At 37.8% G+C, this 16919-nt stretch overlaps 1 protein-coding gene across 1 annotated transcript in view; it reads left to right on the forward strand.

Moving 5' to 3' along the window:
• Acbd6 (acyl-CoA binding domain containing 6) overlaps positions 1–16919 on the forward strand; it is a 153023-nt gene that overhangs the window by 122082 nt on the left and 14022 nt on the right. The window contains exon 7 of the mRNA XM_027935062.2: positions 14352–14382. Within this exon, the coding sequence (XP_027790863.2) occupies positions 14352–14382 (31 nt within the window). The remainder of the gene's footprint in view (positions 1–14351; positions 14383–16919) is intronic.

Consider the following 16919-nt stretch of genomic DNA (forward strand, 5'->3'; position numbering starts at 1 on the left):
TTTGTTTTTAAATTGTTTATTTTAAAAATAAACATTAAAATATAACTAGAACCTTAGCATATTAACACTCTCATCCTTTTATTCATTTTTTTTCTTCTGTGCAACAAATATTTACTGGCTGCCTACAAGATTAACAGGTACTATAAATTCTCAAACTGCAAATACAAGGTACATAGAGTATTTAAAGAGAAAAACAAAATCATAAGAGAGAGAGTCTTTGAAGATTAGTAATCAGGCCATCTAGAAACACTTCTGTGCTCATTAATACTATGCCTACAAATGAGTCATGCAGCTAAGCTTGAAAACTTTCTGGGAGAGGGAATTCGAGGAATATTAAGGCAGCTGTTTTACACTTGGAAAGATCTGTTTTAAAAACATTCTTCTTACTCTCTTCCTAGTTCTGTGTAGCCACATGGAAGCAAATTTAATTCCTGTTTTCAGATATTTTCTCTCATTCCTAACATGACATGAGGTTGTTTTACCATCCAGCTAGCTCCTATTTTAGTCTCTTTTTTAATAATTATTTTTTAGTTGTAGATGGACACAATACCTTATTTTATTTATTTATTTTTATTTGGTGCTGAGGATGGAACCCAGGGCCTCGCACGTGCTAGGCGAGCGCTCTACTGCTGAGCCATAGCCCCAGCCCTGTATTTTAGGCTTAACACGTAACTTTCACAGTTTTTTCCACTCAGAGCTCATTGCTTACTAACGCTGCAGGAATCACCTGACCCAACCAGAAAATGGCGCTGTATTCATTTTTTTATTGCTATGTAACTATTACCACACATTTAGCATCTTAAAACAACACACGTTTATTTTCTGTCTCTGTGGGTCAGGAGTCAAGGCATGGCTACCTCACTCTTCGGCTCAAGACCCCATAAAGCTGTGTTACTGTGTGGAGACCTCTCCAGATTCATCTTGATTGTTGGCAGGATTTGGCTATTTGTGGTGTAGAACTGAGGCCCTCAGCTCCTAGAGGCCATCCCTCTCCAGGTGCAGTTCGCAGCATGGATCTTTGCTTCTCCACGCCCAGCTCTTTCTATTCCATTGCTGCCCTCCATCATGGAAGTGGAATCCCATCCTTACTCAGTCCACCCATGAGCAAAGCTGCAAAGCGTGGGGATTATATATGGTTGTGTGTCACTGGAGTCACCTTGGAATTGTGCCTACCACAAGCACTATCATTTTCCTCATTCTACCATTATCCAACTATTAGTGAATTTTAAAGAGTCGCTTTGTTTCTGAGCTTACTGAGCTTACTTCCTACTAAAGTTCCAGAATCTTCTGTTTGATTCTTCTAAGATAACTTCCTCCACGATGTGCTTTATGACTGTTTGGCCGTTGGTACAAGATCTTATATTTATCTCTGTTAAATTTCATTGTTCACCAGATCTTAGCCTGTCAACATTTAATACATGTTTCTCTCAATCAATAGAGTTATGCTGATTTATGCTCCTAGCAACAATGAATGAAAGTGCCTATTTCATAGTGCCTTCTGGGAAGGGGGAATGGTTTGGCATGCCTAGCAGAACATGAACATTTTCAGTGTAAAAGTGAAAAGTGAATATGAACATGGATGGAAAGCATCATTTTCTGGATTTCTCCACTACACTTTGGTTACTTACTATATGAGTTTTTTGTTTCTGTTTTTTTGTTTGTTTGTTTGTTTGTTTTTGTTTTCATACTTGGGATTGAACTCAGGAGCACTCATCCACTGGGCCACATCCCCAGCCCTTTTATGTATTTTATTTAGATACAGGGTCTCAATGAGTTACTGAGTCGCTTAGCACCTGACTATTGCTGAGGCTGGTTTTGAACTTGCAATCCTCTTGCCTCAGCCTCCCAAGCTGCTGGGATTACAGGCATGCGCCACTGCACCCAAAGCTACACGACATTTTTAGAATGGATTGTGGCATATTGGAATTTTACTCTATAGTGTTATAGTAACATGAATTAAGTAAAACACTCTCCAAAAGAGAAAATGGTTTGGCTTTGTTTCCTTATATACCCAACTTTGAATGCTAGACGAGCTTAGTAAATTAATAAAATTTATTGTGTAAATATATAGAAAGTCTAAGCTCCAGCTTCTCAAAATGTCTACTTGAAAAAGCAGAAATAAAAAAGAAAGAAAAAGACTATATCTAAAAGATAAGATACTCACTCTCCAAATGCCATCTGTCAATTTTGAAGTTGTAGGAACAGGAATTGCAGAACTGTGCTATTTGCAAGTCTGTAAGCGAGGCAAGGTATTGTCTTTAACCTATAAAAATAAGAATTTTAATATAATTTCTCCTTTATATTTGTGTTGACTCCTCTTGCTCATTTTCAGCAGCATGATGCAGTTGAGAAAGCATTGATTTCAATATCAGAAGGACCTGAGGCCTAGAACAAGAAATAATGTCTGTGAGCCTTATTTCACTCATCTTGAAATTGAAATAGTAATATTTGTATAACGGGTTGTTGTGAGACAAAGAAACAGTATTTGTAAAACTTGCAGCACATAATAGATTTTCAGCCATTGTTTGTTCCTTTTTCTTTCTTTCTCTAGTAAAGTCTCAATTATCTAGTACCTTTTGGAAAGTGAAATATTCTAGATTTGTGTTGGTTTCAAACAGCTTAAGAGTTACATTCTCCCTTTTATTTTTTTTTTTAGGTCATTTCTTTTTATTGTCACATTTTGATCATAACAGTGAGCTTCATTGTTACATATTCATACATGCTCATAATTTTTCAATAAAATACTTTTTCTAAAATCTATACTTCATGGCTTCCTTTTTTTCGTACCATACCATGGGTATTTATGGATGGTGTGAGACACGAGGCTAAAGCTTCGCTTTCTCTCTTGAGATTGCTAAAATCTACTGGTTGGCAAGCAGCCCAGTCTTCTTTATGGCTGGCTATTCTCTGTGGTCTAAAATGTCTGCAGCTGGCCACCTCTCTGGTAGCTTCTAATTTCTGCCGGCTATCATTGCTGCCCCATTCCTTGTAATTGCCATGAGGCTCTGCAAGCCTTCTTACCAATCCTGCCACGACACCTGGCTTCCCTCACTCTTCACTGTTATCTCTTCTGCCTGTTGTGCATCTCATGTTTTGTAGGCACTGGCTGACCTTGCACTGCTCTCAAGACACCTAGAAGAGTTCTTGTGCAAAGTGAGCAATTAAACACAACATGTTTAATATGGTCCTTAGCAGCATTTCCCCTACACTCTGGACCCTATACCGGGTACTTTATAATATCAGAAATCAAGAAAACCAACTATATTTGGTTTTCCTACAAGTTGTTTTTTTTTTTTTTTTTTTTTTTGTGGGGGAGAAGGAGTACTGGGGGTTGATCTCAGGGTGCTCAACCACTAAGCCACATTTCCAGCCCTTTTTAAATATTTTTTTTAAAGACAGGGTCTCGCTAAGTTGCTAAGTGCCTCACTAAGTTGCTAAGACTGGCTTTGAACTTGAGATCCTCCTGCCTCAGCCTCCCAAACCACTGGGATTACAGGCATGTGCCACTGAGCCCAGCCAAGTTTATTTTTCTTTACTCTTATTTAGCTTTTATTTTAAGCAGGTTTTTGTGCTAGATACCAGGGATAAAGGAAATAGAGGTCTATAAAGTTAAATTATGACATAAGGCTTGCCTTCCAAGGAGGAGAAGAATGTAGATATTCACAAATAACAAGTAAAAGATGCTGGGGGATCAGGAGGAGGTGGTGCACACCTGTAATCCCAGCAACTCAGCAGGCTGAGGCAAGAAGATCATGAGTTTAAAGCCAGCCTCAGCAACTTAGTGAGGCCCTAAACAACTTAGAACCTGTCTCAAAATAAAAAGTGTTGGGGATATGGCTCAGTGGTTAAGCACCTCTAGGTTCAAACCCTGGTACCAAAAAAAAAAAAAAGACAAAGAGGGATGGAGGAGAGAAAGTGTTAGGGAAGGGTTCAGGATTATAGTTTAAGTTATAAAAAAAAAGTGGATGTTTTTGAACCCAGAGTAGTGAGTGTCAAATCCTATGAGAGTCAGACCAAAGACCAAGCCAGATGGAAGGGCGTTGCCATGATTCTCCACCATAGTAAATAATCATTTAGGAGCACCATGGGTACAGTTTTCCTTTTCTCATTCAGGAGTCTGGGTATTTAAACTTACCATGTTATGTGGCATTCATTTCTCTGTTCCTTACGGATTTTTATTATTTATGTGAAAATAGAAAGGATATGGAGGATATACGTAGGGGCTCCACATTTTTATGCTTTTATAGTTTGAATTTTAAACATTGTTGAATTTTTATACATTTAACTTTGTTCTGTTATTTTGTTTATTTTTAATTCAACTGGGTGTTTTTATTTTACCCTAATGTATAATCCCTTACAAAGATTGCAAACATATGACCAATTTTAATTTATTGGAATAGATTTGGCTGTTCTTTATAATAACGCCATATTTATTAAATTTGAACATTTCCTTTAAGCTGAAACAGAAAGGAAAAGCATAAATAATCATGACAAACAACCCTCTTCTGGTGTGGTCATTTGAAATGAAACAACCAAAAAATTTAATCAATTTAAATCTAGAAAAATTAGCTGATATAAGTTGTAAACCAGATGAGTAAAAGCTTTCACTTACTCATTCTTGACATTCAATTCCATTTATTCTTTATAATATATTTTAAAACAGAATGTCTGTAAAGACTAAGGTTTAAGTTCCTATATCCTACTCTGAGGTTACTGAGAAAAAAATGTTTGAAGTCATTCTCATGTTTAATACAAATTCCATTTTAACACACAAAGAGGAATAAAAGAGGTAGAGATTATAGATACAAGATGGTGTGTTTTATTAAAGCATAATTATAATAGTACATCATGATATAATAGTTGATTTAAATAATTATTAATAATTATTAAATAGGCTTTATAGTACTGAGTCATAATCATTCTGAATAAACAAGTTCATTGATTGAACATGTCTGGAGTGCTTATTATTCATTAGGCATACAAAAGAAGAATAATTACATTTGGGTCCCTGAAGACTGCAGTTGAGTTGAAGAGTAATTTAAAATAATTGTCTTTATTTTGTTTCACCCAAACACCTATTCTTTAGACAATCAAGGTGCCTAGACATATAAACAATTTGGAGTTGAAGAAAATCCTTGGTGTCTTTTTAAAGACCGTTCCTTTTCTCTAGTACTCTTGAAAGACAGAAAATACAATTAGAGGATGGCCTGATTCTCCTCCTGTCTTTCTGTTCCCCACCTGCCAATCAATTCTGTGATTGGAGTCATGCTTCGTAAATTCATGCCCCTGCTCTAATTGATTTCGAGGTGAACATGCCTTAAGTGTAAAGTTTTAAAAATCTCAATATTTCACATGAAACACTAGAACACTTCAGTCCACAACATTTGAACACAAAAGCCTCAAATTAGGCATGGTGATCTAAGGAACATGGCAAACAAGAAATGGGTTGGGAGGAGGTAGGTGAGCCTGTCCTGCTTGTAATTGTAAAAGTCATTATAAGTAACTGTGATTTTAGTTGATGTTGGTTATTTTTTAATTGGGAATGCCTGGGTAATAGTTAAATGTTGTCCACATATACATGGTATTCAACTTCAGACAATACAAACTGATAATAACTTTTTACTGTCAAAGTAATAATAATTTCATAAATTTCTACAAATTTCAAATGATAACTATAAAGAAAGAAATAACTATTATTTCTCCTTATAAAGAAAAAAAGTTACATTGTCCATACTCTTACCTCCAAGATAATCCCTATCATTCTCATTCTTTCTTTTCATTAGTAAAGAACTTACACAAGTTCCACCACCTTATCTACTTACCTGTCTGCATCTGTTCATTGGCAGACCACCTTCCCTCCATTAGCATGTATGGTTACCTGTGCTCCTAGCTAAGGCCAGCCCCTGTGCTCATGTAGTATGTCCCATCATTCTCAAGGATCTTATTCCATATATGATCTTTTTTTTTTTTTAATGACTTTGCCCTCTCTTCTGAGTAGGTTCCATAGGATACAAATATGCTACTGTCTGTCCATCCCACTTAACCATCCTACTACTGTCCTATTTCTCCTTAAAACAAAATTCCATAAAAGAGTTGTTCCTCCTTTCCATTACCTCTCTGGATTAGTCAGCTCTCCACTGCTATGACAAAATACCTGAGATAATTAGCTTAAAAGAAGAGATTTATTTTGGCTTGTGGCTTCCAAGGTTTTAATCCATGATCATTTGGCTCCATTGTTCCGGGCCTGTGGCAAAGCAGAACATCATGGCCAGGAGTGGATGGTGGAGCAAAACTGCTCACCTCATGACTGTCAAGAAAAAAGAAAAAAGCAAGCACCAAAGTCCCCAAATCCCCCTCAAGGGCACATCTGCAGTGACCTCACTTCCTTCCTCTAGGCCCCACCTCCTGAGGTTTTCACCACCTCCAACAGTGCCACAGGCTGGCAACCAAGCCTTCAACACATGGCCTTTGGGGGCCATTTCAGATCTAAACCATAACACTTTGAACCTACTTGAATCAGGTGGTCACTTATTATTCCTCCTATTCTTGATAGGAAATCCAAGGACCTTCTCTTTGCTAAATCAGCAGCCACTTAGCTTGCCATACCTGACTGTTGATAGGATTTGACACAGCTGATTACCCCTATTGACACCTTATATTCTTATGTTCCAGACTTTACACTCTGCTGGGTTTTCTGTTAACTTTCTGGCTTTTGTCCTTTTTACTGGTTCTTCTTCGGTTATTCTTTCTCAGACCCTTTCACTTGCTCCTTTTGCTGACCTCCTGGAATACACAAGAACCCAATCCTTGGATCTCTTCTTTATGCCCAGTGCTTTGATGATCTCAACTACTATCTGATCTTTACATATATGCTCATAACTCTCAAATTGGCATCTCTAGTCTATACCTCTTTTCTGAAATTCAGACATAGCTAATTGCCCTTTAACATCTCTCCAAGGATGTTTGATCATTCCAAACTTAACATGTCCCAAATCAGGCTCCTGATCTGTGACCACAAAACCTGCTTCCTTCTAAGTCTTCTCCATCTTGCTAATGGCAATTATGGCTTTGTTGCTTTATCCGGATTCTTGGTAGAATCATTAACTTTCCTCTTTTTCTTAAATTTACATCCAGTCTGTTATCAAATTGTATTCCTTCTGCCTTCTTAATATGTCCAGAATCTGACCACTTCTCACCTTGCCTTCTGCTCACATTCTGGTGATTGTTTCTTACCTGAAATAAGGAGTGTTGAAATAGCTTCCTGCCTGGTCTTTTTGCTTACCTTTAGTCTATTTCCAACTCGGCAGCCAGCGTGATCCTCCTAACCCGTAAGCGAAGTCAAACTACTCTGCTTGGAAACCCGCCAGTAACCTCCCACTGAATTAAAAACGAAAGCCAAAATCCTTAGAGTGGCTTACAGAGTCTTTACCACCTGGTCCCTCCAAGGCACCGGGCCATCTGGTCCTCCTTTGCCTCTCTCACTTCATCTTCTCACACTAATCTAACTTCTTCTCATTGCTCCGGCCACACTGCCTCCTTCCGTTCCTCAGACGTGCCAAGCCATGCACGTTTCAGGACCTTTGCTCTTGCTCTTCTTGTCCTCTGGTTGCTTCCCCATGGATTCTCATCAGCTTCCCTCACACCTCTCAGGAGGGCCTGCCCTGACGACCTTGTGTTAAGCTGATGCCCATCCTCCTACCTCCCAGTTTCCCTATCCTCCTTTCCTGCTTCCAGTATGCCATGTTTCAGTGGATAACAGTGGATATCCTTGCAGATAAATATTTGTAGAAATCCATGATTCATTTATTTATTGACTATTGAAATAATACTTTTGAGTGCAGATGGGTCCCTAAGGTCAAAGCTACTTCATAGTAATTCTAAGAAATTCTTTGCCTTTTTCACCTCATTCCCCTATGAACATGCCATGGTGTTTTTTGGAGGTTACGTCACATGTTATCACAGCAGATTGACTGCAGAAATAGATATAAATACGTAATTATTTTCTGTTTAAACAGTGATTGCAAAAAGTGTGAAACACTGCCATTCTTCCTCATTGTCTTCTTTTTTTCTTGTTTTTAATATGAAATGTTTTATGTAGTGGTTTTTTGATTCTCAGCTTTAATTTCTAATATGGTATATATTGATAGATTCAAATAAAGGCTCTCTGAGGTCCTCGGTATTTGTTTGTTTGTTTTTGTCTTTTGTACTGGGGATGGAACCCTGGGGCACTCTACCTCTGAGCTATATCCCCAGCTCTTTTTATTTTATTTTTAATTTTGAGACAGGGGTCTCACTAAGTTGCTTAGGGTCTCAAGCTAGGTAGTTTAAAACAATAAAAATTGATCATTGGCAGAACCATTTTCCTTCTCAAACCTGTAGGCAGAATCCTTCCTTGCCTTTTCTAACTTCTGGTGTTTGCAGGCAATTCTTGGCAGTCTTTGGCATGTAGATACCTCTCTTCAGTTTCCATATAAAATCACGTTCTGAGGTACTGGGAGATAGGATTTCAGCATGTCTTTTTTTTTTTTTTTTTTTAACCTTTATTTCATTTATTTATTTTTATGTGGTGCTGAGGATCGAACCCAGGGCCCCACGCATACTAGGCGAGCCCTCTACCGCTGAGCCACAATCCCAGCCCCTCAGCATATCTTTTGAGGGCACACAATTCAACCCATAATAGGTGGTAACAATGAAGATAAGAAGTAGTTAGTTAGATATATATTTTTAAGAACCAATAGGAGTTGCTTATAAATTAGATAAAGAGAATTTAAGGATGGAGCTCTAATTTCTGGCTTGAGCATTTGGGTAAATTGTAGAACCAAGTGCTGCTCCATTTAGGGATGGGGGGAAATCCCAGAAGTGGAATTGTGAGGCCCCCATCTTCTTAAGTATCTTCATGCATCTGTTCTTCCAGATATACTTTAGCATTAACAGTATTGCTTCAGTATTACTCTAAAAGATCCCCCTGATTAAATAATCAGATGTAGTAAAAGATAATGTTGTTGCCCAATTCACGTAGGTATACATAGACAAAAAGGGAAAAAGGAATAAAGAACATGCACCATGGGAGAAATTCTTGTAGCCAGAGTAGGACAGATTTAGTAAGAGTTGGCAAAGTCCATTGATATCCCATATGTGTTTCAGTTAAACTTCTAGATGGAAATTCTGGCAATATAAGACTAATACCATGTTATGACATTGACTTTCCCCTGCTGGATGAAATCTGATCTTAGGTAAAACTGTCTAAGTTCCCTGATAACCTGTTGAAGGTAAGGATATCAATTAGATAACTAAGTAACATTATTTATAATAAAAGTGAGTCCTGATTGGTAAATTAATCAGAATGGGGGGAATTGCAAAGGAACGATACATACCTGACACTGCACTTTGGACTGTCCTGAGTTTCTTCTAATTGGCATATCCCTTCTGTATTCCTAAGAATTGCTGGTAAACCATGTAATGGTGCCTATCACAGCAGGGCTTCTAAGTCAGGACAGTCCCCATTCCTGCTGATAGGAATTCCTCTCTTCATACCTAAGTTTTATCTCCTAGGGGGCTGGGTGAGCTGTCACATGAATGACTGCAAGGACCTCAGTCTGGCACTGCCCTGGTGGCAAATTCTGAATGGTTTCTATCTGAAATCCTTTTAATAACTTCCTGCTAACTGTGCTCTATGTGTCTGAATAATTGGAAGAACCTAAGAACATCTTGCGGACACTGTCCGTTCTGCAAGTTCAACTGCTCATTCATACTGTGCCCATCTTACCCTAATTCCTTTCTGTCTAGCAATTTCCGTGTGGTGTTAAAGTTGATGCAGTCATTTTAGCTGCAGTTCCCAAAGCAGACTTGAGGACATCGGTGTAGATGTGAGTCTGCTCAGTTGCTTTAGAAAAGATAATCAGGGGTGTTCCTTTTGATTGTTTTCCTTTCAGCTTGTCCTGAGAATGTGCGTTTTCCCAGACATTTACTTGGTAGGTAAATTTCATACATTTATCAATTTGCATATCATCTACTTAGTTATCTCGTACTGTTGTAGTCCATAAAGACTTCTTTTCTGTACTGAAGATATAATAGCATAAAGAATAGCTGAAAATACCCAGTTTTTCATTTGTTGATACTTATATGATTGTACATTCAGATGAAGTTCTGATGCTTGATTACTGCTTACCCAGGGGGAAAGATTTTCAGAGAATTAAGTATTTGTATTTTGCTGTATTATTTTAGTGCCTTTTTTGACTATATACTCTAATTTTTTATTCTTTATTCAGAGAGCCATTAAGAAAACTAGCAAGTGAACTAGTCAGAAAAATTCCTTGTTATTAATAATCTAGTTCCATATTCTACAATTAGATTAAGTGTCCAGAAACAGAGAGCCATGAGAGAGTGAAATTTTATCCAGAGATTTATTTCTCAGTATCCACAGGCCTAGAAAGTGGTTTTCAAATTGCGTTGTGGGGGCCCCTTCAGGTGATGCCGCGGGCAACCTGTGGAAAGGTAGGAACGCCACGTGTGCAGGAGCTTGGGTTGCTTGCTGCCTTCTGGGCAAGAGCAGTGCCACTCAGATCTGCTTCATTTACTTGTCACTCATGGCATGAATTTTTTTTTGAATTAAAAACCACTGATCACCAGGAAGATTATAAGTTCAAAGCCAGCCTCAGCAACTTAACGAGGCGCCTCGTTAAGCAACTTAGTGATACCCTGTCTCAAAAAAACAAAAAGGCTGGGGGTATGGCTCAGTGGTTAAGCGCCCCCTAGATTCAATCACAATCCCCAGTACCAAAACAAAAACAAAAACACTGATCATGAATATAGTCTGAGTCCAAGATAAAACTAACATGAGAATAAAACACAGTCTGTGACGAAGCTTACTACAGATGTAGTGAAACAATTACCAAACCATCACTCCAAGACTATTTCCTAATTTGAGATACAAATTGAGGAACTTGCCTTTTAGATTTTCAGCCCTCAACAGATAAGCAATAGAAAAGGTTCAGGCACACTGACAATAATAAGGATAATTGATAATTTCGTGGCTGAGGAACTACTCAAAGAAAAAGGTACTAAAATCAAACTCAACAAGAATAGTCTGTGGCCAGATATCTTGATGCCCTGTAAAGGCATCATTTACAATATAGCCTATGCAATAAGTGAGGCTTCTGTGTGTGCATATTCCCAGACATTTGCTTGGTAGGTATTCTTTTTTTTTCTTTAATATATTTATGGTTGTACATGGACACAATGCCTTTATTTTTATTTATTTATTTTTATGTGGTGCTGAGGATCAAATCCACGCTAGGTGAGACTCTACCACTGAGCCACCACCCCGGCCCCTTGGTAGATATTCCAAATGGGAATTAGCAGTCAGAATGGGGAGAGATGAGCAAGGCTTGGGCCATAAGATGTGTTGCATTCCATGTAGTCAGGACCTTCGTTTGCCAGTGTCAAAAAGATTACATTTGCCCAGGGAGTGTTTATTGTTATTGGCTCTCTGAATTAAGAAGTCCAGAACACAGCTGGAAGGACAAGAGGCTTTCGTCTCTCACCACTGCTGTGTAATTATGAGTGCTTCATCCTCTCCTGTTGTACAGTTTTTCTCCCCAAAGCAAACTCTGCCACTGGGTGGTTTTGGGTTCACAACCTTGACTTGTTTTTTTTTGGTTGTTGTTGTTGTTGTTGTTTAGTAGTAAGATATACATTTTGTTTTATTACTTACCATTTGAATAATTTTTAAATGCGTCATTCATTGGCATTAGTGCATTCCCACAACCGTCACCATCAGCTGCTTGCAGAACTTGAACACCCAAACCAGAACTCTGTACCCATTAGACACTAACTTCCCATGCTCCCCAGTCACCCTGCTAACTGCGATTTAACTTTCTTTCCCTGTGAACTACTAAGGTACCTCACATAAGTCAGATCATAAAATGTTTGTCCTTTTGAGTCTGACCAGGTGTACTACTACCTTTAGTTTTGAGGAAGGGACCCTCTCTGTGCACATTCTTCCATCCCCTAGCTCCATTTGAATAACTAACCCTGAAAGAAAACTCTCATTGGCTTGAGTAGTGTGCTTGCTTTCAGACCAGGAGGAAGATGGGCGCTGTGATTCACTGGGCTTGGCCACCCTAGACTGTACCCCAGTTCTGTGTGTGAACACCTTCTCATGGAGTCAAGTCTTCCCTAACTAAAACAGTACCCACGTCACTCTCGTCAGTGTCTTGCTCTGCTTTGTTCTCTTCTTTTCTTCTCAAGCACACATCATTGTCTCTTACTTAGGTTACTTTTTTGTTTGTTTGTGAAAAGGAAACTTACTCTGTCCCAGGCTTGTCTCTAACTCCCAGACTCAAGTGGCCCTGCGTCAGCCTCCCAGAAGCTGGGTCTACAGACATGTCACTGATTTTCTCTTAGACTATAAGACTGATATCATCAGAGGCCTTCTGTGTCTCACTCACTCCATGTTCCCAGTGTCTAGAACAATGACTGGGACATATTAGGAACTCAGCACATATTTTTAATTAATTGATTAGAAATTGGGCTGAAGATAACTATTCAGTATTTGCTGGTAAATGTGAGTAAAAAGTAATTATTCTTCCATCTCCCTAGTAAAAATAAAGAACTAGAAATTGAGAGGAACTGAACTTGACTTTATGAACACAGTAGTTAAAATTTTTGCCCAAATAGCAAGAAAACTAAGTTTTTTAAAGATGAATAATGGGGAAAACTTAATCTTGCATAATGGATGCATAAGCAGAGTCCTGAAATTGTAGTAGAACAAGCATTTTCTAAAATTCCTCCCTATTTAAGGTCATTTGTGCTTAAACTATAAATGTAAGTATATAAACCATCAGGTGTATGCACATATACCATACTTTTGCTGATTAACAAATCTACTAGCAATCTACTCCAATCGGAGTTTTAAGCCAAAATGGGCGGTATTGTCCTTTCAGAATTGCCCTTAGCAAATATGCTGCCTGCATCGACATCACTCAGATCCTGTCATTATAGCCACCTCAGCTCTCTTCCTCTACTTATAAGACAAAGCAGAGCAAGGGACAGACTGATCTGAAGACAAGAAAAAATAGGCAGAGTGGCCACTTACTTATGCTTCCTGATATTGCTTTCCATCTTTTGCCTTCCTTAGTTTACTTTCCTCATGACCCCAAACTTAGCCACTGTGATTCCTCTTCCAAGGTACTCTGTCCACCCCCTCAAAATGACTACTTTCCTATCCCCTCCTGCACCCAGGCACACCTCACCTCTAAATCCAGTTAGAATCCCTATTCCCTAAGAGGAAAGCAAATCACATTGCCCAGGAATGCTCCCCTGTCCCCACCAGCTGACAACCTCACAAGCTTCTCTAGGTGCCCTAATCCCTTAGGGAAAGACTTTCTTCTTACTGCCTGTCTTAGCTTTTTTTCTTAATACCTGTCTGAACCAGAAAATAAATTCCCCGTGGGATCTTCTCGCTATTATTCCTGGAAGGTTAAATAGGGAAACCTTTAACCAAAAGTTTCTCAAGCATCCCCTACCCCCACATTCAGCTCTTAGGAAGTGGAAAAGACAGATACAGAATAATTAATAATTTGGTTTAAATCATAATATCACCCTCTCCCTTTTGTTCATAATAGTTGAGCATTTATTCTTCACTGATAGAGGCTTAATGGTGGTCATGCATTTTAGGAACTGCATATCAAATTAACTACTAAATCCTACTTTTCACTTGTGCTTTATCTGACTATTCATTACTCTTGTGCTGAGATTAGCAGCTCTCAATTTAAGAGGAAGCTGAAACTGCTATTCTGTACTGTGGGATTAATATATATTGTTAGAATATCATGGTTTTAAAAGAAAAAAACTGAAATGTTGGCATTTCCTGCTTAATCTGTGGGAACTCTTGGTCTTCTTAACTTCTGGAAACTTGCATGCTTTGAAATCACTTATCTTTATGCTATATACATGGTTAGGAAACCTAATATCACTACCCTTAAAATTTAAAAAGGCAAGTCAGATTCTTTAGATTTGGGAACAAGCTTGGAAATAAATGTTCTGTCAGTTTTTCCCACACCGGGTGTAACCACGCTTACTGGTTGGGTAACGGTGCAGGTTTATTGCCCGCAGCTCGGTTCAGCCTCTCTCTTACTGAGCTGCTGCAGTGCACGGTTGCCGGTCTCCTCTTTTCCAAGATAGACAGCCCAGCCAGAAGTCTACACAGTGAGGCTCAACAAAATGTTGACTTCTTTTCCTGGGTCTGATAAACCTAGGGAACTTTGGTGTGTCAGATTTATTTTATAGTTTATATAGTTTCATGCTTTTGCAATTTCTTAGACTTCTAAAATGTATTATTTCTTTTCTAGGACAATGAAGGTCAAACAGCTCTTCATTATGGTAAGATAATTCAAAATTATTTAAGAACCATATATGAATATTTTCTCTGTTTATCTCAACTTTGTACAAACTTATGTAGTGTTTACAAAAGTACATGGCAGTTACAGCAGAGCTATGACAACTTTTGGTTATTAATCTATTTATTAAATTAATAACCTATAAAGTTGGAGATGTATTAAAATTCTTATGGACACAATCATAGTAAATTATATGTTTCTATACTGCCATCAAAACAGAAGCTACTCCAACCCCCTATCAAAAATTCATTATTTCATTCCCGGTTCTACTAGTGACAGCTAAGAGGCAAATTATTATCACTGTAGAATCTAGTTTCTCTCCTGTAAGAAATTCTTTCTTGATGTACAGTAGCCCCCTCACTCCTGTCTGCGGTTTGCTTTTTGCAGTTTTAGTTACCTTGGTCAACCACAGTCCAAAAATATTTATTCTAAAAATTACAGAAATAGATAATACATTTTAAATTGTATGCTGTTCTGAGTAGCATGATGAAATCTCACTCCATCCAGGTCCATCAACGCAGGACATGAATCATCTTTTGTCCAACCTATTCATTCTCTGCATGCTGAACTACCCATGCACTAGTCACTTAGTAAAATAGCTACTGATTAGCCTAGTCAGGTAATCTTTACTTCAGTAATCTATAGAGTAAAAGTAATCCATAAGAAATAATACTATAGGCCAAGTGCAGTGGCACACACCTGTAATCCCAGCTACTAGGGAAGCAGAGGCAGGAGGATCCAAGTTCAAGGGCAGCCTGGGCAACTTGGACCATGTCTCAAAATAAAATTTAAATAAGGGCTGAGCGGGGCTGGGGGTGCTGTGGCTCAGTGGTAGAGCCCTTTCCTACCACACATGAGGCACTGGGTTCTATCTTCAACACCACATAAAAATAAATAAATAAAATAAAGGTATTATGTCCATCTACAACTAAAAAAAAAAAAAAAATTTTTTTAAAGGAGGGCTGGGGGTATGGTTCAACAATAGTGTACTTGCCTAGCATGTGCAAGGCCCTAGGTTTGTTCCTCAGTACCTCAGAAAAAAGAAGGAAAGAAGTAAAGAAAGATGGCTCTTAGAGACTATTAGATAAATTCAGTGAAATACAAGAGATTATTTTATAAATTAAAAAGTATGAGTGAATACAACTGAAAGATTCTGTTTGGATGTAAGTATAATTGACTAAAATACAGCCATCAATATTTAATCCAGGGGATAGGGACATAACTCAGTAGTAGAGCATTTTCTTAGTATGCATGAGGTCCTGAGTTCAATCCCCAGCACTGCAAAATAAATTAATTAGTTAACCAGATTAAGGATCAACCACCTTCAGATATTTTAGGAAGGAATACTTTAGGCCACTTGGGCAATCTTGGCATCCTAGATTGCCATTTAGTAGCAAGTGGTCCAGATGCTCTTGGATACCTTTGTGTCTACTCTTTAGGGATTATTTGGATATTAGGAACCTCACTGAATTATCTAGAAGTCTAAACCTTTGGACTAGCTATTGCGCTACCCACATAAATCAGCCGTATAATGAAGATTGAAATGTCAATATATGTCTGCCCCAACTCACACATGAATTAGCCAGTATAACCTTGAGTACTAGAGCAGGAAAAAAGAAAATTGTGAGTCAGTCTCACTGTCGAACATAGATATAAAAATTTTCAGGAAAACATTAGCAAATGAAATTCATCGTTGTATTTTGAAAAGAAAGGTATTATAATCAAGTTGGATTTATCCCAGAAATTCAAGGATGATGTAACATTTAAAACTTTATTAATGAAATTTTCCACATTTGCAAATTAGGTGAAAAACCACATGGTGGAATCAACTGCAGAAAAAGCTTTTGAAGAAATTCAACCCACATTCTAAGAAGGAGTATAGAAAAATGCTTGAGATCTTGTGCTTTTAGCCAGACTTTGCATTCAGATTCTGGTTCTATTATTGACTTTGACAGATTATTTAACTTGTACTTTGGTTTATACATGATGAAATAGAGATAATAACTTTAGAGATTTGTTATGAGAATATAATAAACTAATCCATGCAAAGTGCTTAAACAATGTCTGATCCCTAGTATGTATCCAATAAATGTTAGCTGATTTTATTTCTTATGCTAAAAGCCCCTAATTCATTAGAAGTGTATAATTTTATTTATAACATTAATATATATGCACATATGTGTGATTTGTATATGTGTACGTAAAAATAAATACCACCAGCAAAAAAGGTTCAATGGAAGAGTTACATACAAGAAGTGTTTTTTCTGTGTATCACTAGAATCAATCTACTTTAAATCTGATACTGATTCTGATTAGTTGAGATGGTAAACCCTAAGGGACAAAAAAAATTTTTTTTAAAAAGCCCTGAAAGAATCATTAAAAAATAGTACATTAACAAAGTACTAATTTATTTAACATAAAAGCAAAGTAGTAAAGGAAGAGTAGAGGAACCAAAAAGACATGATACTTCTAGAAAGCAAAAATGGGAAATGGGAGATGTTAATTCAACTATAATTAATA

This window comes from Marmota flaviventris, chromosome 12 (assembly GCF_047511675.1).
Source record: "Marmota flaviventris isolate mMarFla1 chromosome 12, mMarFla1.hap1, whole genome shotgun sequence".
NCBI classification, from domain to species: domain Eukaryota; kingdom Metazoa; phylum Chordata; class Mammalia; order Rodentia; family Sciuridae; genus Marmota; species Marmota flaviventris.